Source organism: Rhinopithecus bieti, unplaced genomic scaffold (assembly GCF_001698545.2).
Source record: "Rhinopithecus bieti isolate Rb0 unplaced genomic scaffold, ASM169854v2 scaffold_7884, whole genome shotgun sequence".
Lineage (NCBI taxonomy): Eukaryota > Metazoa > Chordata > Mammalia > Primates > Cercopithecidae > Rhinopithecus > Rhinopithecus bieti.
The window spans coordinates 116142-122130 of NW_016806331.1; the positions used below are offsets into that span (position 1 = coordinate 116142).

The 5989-nt window shown below is 50.7% G+C and overlaps 1 protein-coding gene across 3 annotated transcripts in view; it reads left to right on the forward strand.

Moving 5' to 3' along the window:
- The first annotated feature begins 559 nt into the window (after positions 1-559).
- Positions 560-5989, forward strand: part of SCLY (selenocysteine lyase) — a 40980-nt gene continuing 35550 nt past the window's right edge. The window contains exons 1-2 of one of the 3 annotated variants that reach the window (XM_017875552.1): positions 560-811; positions 4760-4872. In XM_017875552.1, the coding sequence (XP_017731041.1) occupies positions 723-811; positions 4760-4872 (202 nt within the window). In that variant the 5' untranslated portion in view covers positions 560-722. The remainder of the gene's footprint in view (positions 812-4759; positions 4873-5989) is intronic. The other 2 variants (XM_017875553.1, XM_017875551.1) reach the window with 2 other exon arrangements.

Sequence of the window (5989 nt, forward strand, 5' to 3'; positions counted from 1 at the left end):
TTTCTACACCTACTTAGAGTCCCTCATTTCTTGCCCTGTTTTCTCAATGCCCTCCCATCCTCTACTCCAGATCCCCTCAAGTCCATCCTCGACGCGTGACTCCAACTTCACGACATCCACGTCCCCTATGGAGCCGCTCCGACTATGGACGCGCAGGTCCAGCGGACCTGCTCATCGCTGTTCAGGGCGGCCCGCGGGAGACCCCCGGGGCCCCGGCCCTGCCGCCGCGGTCCCAGCACTTCCCCTCGAGTGTTCGCGGCGAACAAGGCCACGCGGCCCCGGCTCTCCCGGTGCGCACGGTTCCGCGCGCAGGCAGCCAGAGGGAGGAACGCGCAAGACAGCACAGCCGCCTCGGCTTCTCAGGTCCAGCTCGGGCCTAGCCTGCTCTTACGCCGACTAGCCGGCCGCGGACCGACGGCGGCCCTGCCCCAGAGAGCGAAGGTCACGGGGCTCCCCCGGAAGTGAAGTTGCGGGGATTCGCGCCGTTTCCGGGAAGCTCTGTGACGCACTAGGCCCCGCCCCAACCCGTTACCTGACCCCCGCGCAGCCCCGCCTTCCACTGGGCGCACTGCGGCCTTGAGAAGCGGGCGGATTGGCTGGGGGTGCTTCGCTCAGCCAATCCGAGCGCGTCCGGGCGTCACGGCACCGCCTCCTCCCCAGCGCTCGGGACTTGTAGCGCTCGGCGGGAAGAAGGCTGGAGTCCCGGTAGCCGTGGGGCTGGGATGGAGGCGGCCGTGGCGCCGGGGAGGGATGCGCCCGCACCCGCGGCGAGTCAGCCCAGCGGCTGCGGAAAACACAACTCGCCGGAGAGGTGCGCGCCGTCAGGGGAGGGCCGGGGAGGCGGCCGGCGTCAGTCCCCGATTGTCCCGCGCGGGAGGACGGAGGGCGCTGCCGGCCTGTGGCCGCTCTCGCGTGGGGCGTCCCGCGCGGGGATGTCCTCGAGGTCGGTCTAAGTCAGGGATGCGAGCTTCGAGGAGGAGCAGGTGCGAGCTGTGTCCCGGGAAGGGGCCACGGAGAGGTGACTTTGAGGCCGAAACTCGAGTGACTTCCAGGGGTGAGGTTTACAGGTTCTGGGGCAGCAGAGCCTGCCAGGAAGAGGGCACAGCAGATGCGAAGGGCAGGGGACTTGTCAGAGGTGATCCGGCAGAGCCCCTGACCCGGGAAGAACTTCGGGGTTCATTAGGAGCCTTATGGGACCTCGGAGGTTGATCACGGAGCGATGCAATTTAAGTGTTTTGAAGGAGTCCTTCTGGCTGTTTCCTAGAAATAGGGGCGCGGGTAGGCCTGGGACGGGAGGAAGCCGGGAAGCCAGTTGGGGATCTTGTAACAGTCTAGGAGGGAGATGTGGTGTGCTCCCAGAAACGGATGCGTTGGTAGGAAGCTGTTGCACTGGGGCAGGTGAAAGGGAATTAAGGATTCTCCCAGGCTACTAGCCCAGCTGCAGGAAATTGGGGCTGGCCACCGCTGAGAAGCGCGGAGACCCGGAGCACGTGGTGTCCACACTTGTTAAGTCCGAGAAGGGCAGGAGGCAGGGGTATGCATTTTCCGGTCTGTGTGTCTTCTCTCTCTCTCTCTTTTTTTTTTTTTTTTTGAGACGGAGTCTCGTCCTGTTGCCCAGGCTGGAGTGCAGTGGCGCGATCTCGGCTCACTGCAAGCTCTGCCTCCCGGGTTCATGCCATTCTCCTGCCTCAGCCTCCCGAGTAGCTGGTACTACAGGCGCCCGCCGCCACGCCCGGCTAATTTTTGGCATTTTTTAGTAGAGACAGGGTTTCACCGTGTTTGCCAGGATGGTCTTGATCTCCTGACCTCGTGATCCGCCCGTCTCGGCCTCCCAAAGTGCTGAGATTACAGGCGTGAGCCACCGCACCCGGCCTGTGTGTCTTCTTTTCCAGACCCCTCTTTTTCCTTTTTGTGAGCTCATTTGCTACCCATGCTTAGAATATGAGGGGTCCAGGCCTAAAGCACACACGTTTGGCATTCTACCTTGGTTGGAACAAAGTGAAGGGATCTGGGAAAATATCCCCTATGGAATCAGTGGAGCGAGATTCCCAAGACTTTTTATTTTTTGGTTAAGAAACTAATAAAGTTGAGCCTGCTCATCCAATACTGATAGCATTTTAAGGAAGCAGCAAATAATGAAGCAAAGGAATGTGTAAAGTGTTAATCTGAAATTCAAGCCATAGATTTGTTCAGCCCAGCAGCAGATTGAAGAGCTATAGTCGCCCAACAAACACTAGCTAGACTAAGGTGCTTTGGATGCTTATTTATAGGAAAGAAACAGATTTAAGGACACATGCAAAGTCAAGCTGGGCTGGGGGTTTCCTGGGACTGTTAATGTCTCACGGGTCCGTGTGAAGAGACCACCAAAAAGGCTTTGTGTGAGCATCAAGGCTGTTTATTTCACCTGGGTGCAGGTGGGCTGAGTCTGAAAAAGGAGTCAGCAAGGGTGGTGGGATTATCATGAGTTCTTACAGGTTTTGGGATAGGCGGTGGAGTTAAGAGCAATGTTTTGGGGCAGGGGTGAATCTCACAAAGTATATTCTCAACGGTGGGGAGAATTACAAAGAAACTTCTTAAGGGTGGGGAGATTATAAAGAACATTGATCAGTTAGGGTGGGGTAGAAACAAATCACAATGGTGGAATGTCATCATTTAAGACTATTTTCACTTCTGTGGATCTTCAGTTGCTTTAGGCGGTCTGGATGTATCCGTGCAGGTCACTGGGGATATGATGGTTTAGCTTGGGCTCAGAGGCCTGACATTAATACTAGTGCCACAGTGATAAAGGACAGCAAGTCAAACTTGTCAAAGCCTTGTACCTATTGAGTGATTTTTTTTTTTTTTTTAATTGAGATGGAGTCTCACTATGTCACCCAGGATGGAGTGCAGCGGCACAGTCTTGGCTCACTGCAACATCCACTGCCCGGGTTCAAGCGATTCTCCTGTCTCAGCCTCCTGAGTAGCTGGGATTACAGGCACCTGCCACCACATCTGACTAATTTTATTGTATTTTTAGTAGAGATGGGGTATCGCCATGTTGGCCAGGCTGATCTTGAACTCCTGACCTCAGGTGATCGGCCCGCCTTGGCCTCCCAAAGTGCTGGGATTACAGGCACGAGCCACAGCGCCCAACCTATTGAGTGATTTTGAACAGAAAAGATGCTTCATTACAACTGGTGCACATTCTGTCCACACTCTGTGTCTTAACAGCCATAGTTAGTCATTGTTTCTGGGGTTTCATGTGGATGGTGTAAGTACTGTTTATTTTAAAACTAGGTAAATTAATATCAGGCAGGACTACTACTACACATTTTTCTAAAGGCTTTCAAAGATTTTGGATATTAGTAAAACATATACAGATAAATTTTACTTAGTGAGGGATCTTTCAGGGAATTTGTACTTTCTGTGGCATTTATTTTGTCATCTTATAAAAATCATGCCCCTGCTGTGTGGTACCTATGGGCTTCAGCATTGGTGACAGGGCAGTGAGAAAAACAGAGCCCCTATGCCCATGGAGCCATACTTCTGTCAGTCTATTAAGGTAGACAGTAAGGGAATAAGTCTAGTGTGTCAGATGATGCTGCTGCCTGGAAAGGAAGGAAAGAATGGGACCTGGAGGCTGGGGAGGGAGGGACATAGGTGGCTGCAGTTTTGTGGATTGGTTGGTTGGTTGGTTGGTTGGTTTTTCTGAGACAGAGTCTTACTCCGTTGCCCAGGCAGTGGCGTGATCTCGGCTCACAGCAACCTCCGCCTCCTGGGTTCAAGCGATTTTCCTGTCCCAGCCTCCCTAGTAGGGCTAATTTTTGCACTTTTAGTAGAGATGGAGTTTCACCATGTTGGCCAGGTTGCTCTCAGACTAACCTCAAGTGATCCACCTGCCTTGACCTTCCGAAGTGCTAGGATTATAGGTGTGAGCCACTGCGCCCAGCCAGCTGTAGTTTTAAACAGAGCTGCGGGGCAGGGCATCTCACAAGAGGACTAAGTTGGAACAAAGATCTAAAAAAGTAAGGTGGAGGCAGGGCGTGTAGTTTTTCTGGGCAAAGAAATGGAAAGTGCAAGGTCTGGGGCCAAAGTTCACCTGCCCCAGGGAGAAGCCCAGGTCACCACGAGCCCCACAGGCCATTGCAAAAACAGGTGTGGGGAAATAAGGCGAAACTCTGATGAAGTTAAAACAGCAGACAGGAAAGTTCCCTTGGGAATATGCAGCTGTTCCCCTCCTTCCATAAGAAAGAGGCCAACGATCTGCCCTTTACAGCCGTCAGATGGGTAATCTGGGCCCAACAGACCGTTAATCCTACCAAGGGGTAGAAAGAGTGTTATTAGAGGCAGGATCTGGCTGTGTTGCCCAGGCTGGTGTGCAGCGGCTATTCATAGGCGCCATCATAGCTCACTGCAGCCTCAAACTTCTGGCCTGAAGAGTTCATTCCGCCTCAGTCTCCCCCGTGGCTGGGACTACAGGCACGATCCACTGTGCCTTACTAGAAAGAAATTTTGAAAACCTAAATGAAAATCCAAGTCCTATCAATTATAAAAGAAATTGGCAAAAACTAGATTATTAGAAATTGTGCATACGTTTTCCATAAGTAGTGCAGATCTGGATATTCCCAAGTGCAGCTTGTGGGTGTCTGCAGTGCTTATGCAGAAGACCGCCGTGCCCTTGACATTTTTTGCTGCTGCTGATGGGATAGACACAGAGCAGCCGTACTTCCCATATGCCGTCTCCTTTTCCTTAGGGGTGTCTTTGCTTTCTTTCCTTCAGGAAAGTTTATATGGACTATAATGCAACCACTCCCCTGGAGCCAGAAGTTATCCAGGCCATGACGGAGGCCATGTGGGAAGCCTGGGGCAATCCCAGCAGCCTGTATCCAGCAGGTAATTCTAGAAGATGCACATGTTCACAGATGGGAGATAATGGGGATGGGACACTCTTAGAGAAATTGCACACCCACATGTGATGGCTTTGTTTTGAATAGATTTCTGTTAGCTGCAAATCTTTAGCTGTAATTTTTGATTGTTTCTTTTCTGAGAAGTCCCGGTTTGTAAGCTGAGCCTTGCTGCTACTGTAGTCTTTAACCTTTAATGTTTAATCTTTAACATGCTGTCCTGTCACCCTTTCCCGGATGAGAAAGGTGTCCACTGAGAGTTCCTTGCAGTGGCAGTCAGTGCCTGTTGAGCACTGCACAGATCTAGCTCAGTCAATCCTTACAGAATTCGCAAAATATGTCTTTTAGGTCATCAGGATAACATACAATCCTGGCCCTTTTAAAATGAAAATTACTTTTCATTAATTAGTTATAAATATTCTTATATGTTTCCAATTTATTTTACTGTAATGTAGAGCATTAAATTGGAGGTTTTGAGAATAATTTGCTTCAAGTCAGTTATATGGCAGAGTTACATTCTGTTTTTCAGACAGATGAGCAAACTCAAAGTCTTTCTTATTTAATGTTTATTAGGGATAATTAAGATAAACTATGTTAACTGTGGATTATGATGAACTAAAATAACTTCAAACAGAATATTGCCAGGCCATATGGTTTAGTAACACTTGTGTACAACTTTACAGGTTTAATGTGTTCTCATATTCATTTGCTGTTAAAAGTTTCACAGCAACTTAGTAACAAAGCCCTTCAGCTTAGATACTAGTCATTCATTAACTTATTTGTTGGCTTATTTGTTGGTCTATTCTGGCTAATCTTCTGCACATTGCCTTGTATCCAGTCTCTCCTTTGGTAAAATTGAACTTTCTGACGTATTAAACTTGAAAATACGGAGAATAGGCCGGGCGCGGTGGCTCAAGCCTGTAATCCCAGCACTTTGGCAGGCCGAGACGGGCGGATCACGAGGTCAGGAGATCGAGACCATCCTGGTGAACGCAGTGAAACCCCGTCTCTACTAAAAAAAAAAACTAGCCAGGTGAGGTGGCGGGTGCCTGTAGTCCCAGCTACTCGGGAGGCTGAGGCAGGAGAATGGCGTAAACCCGGGAGGC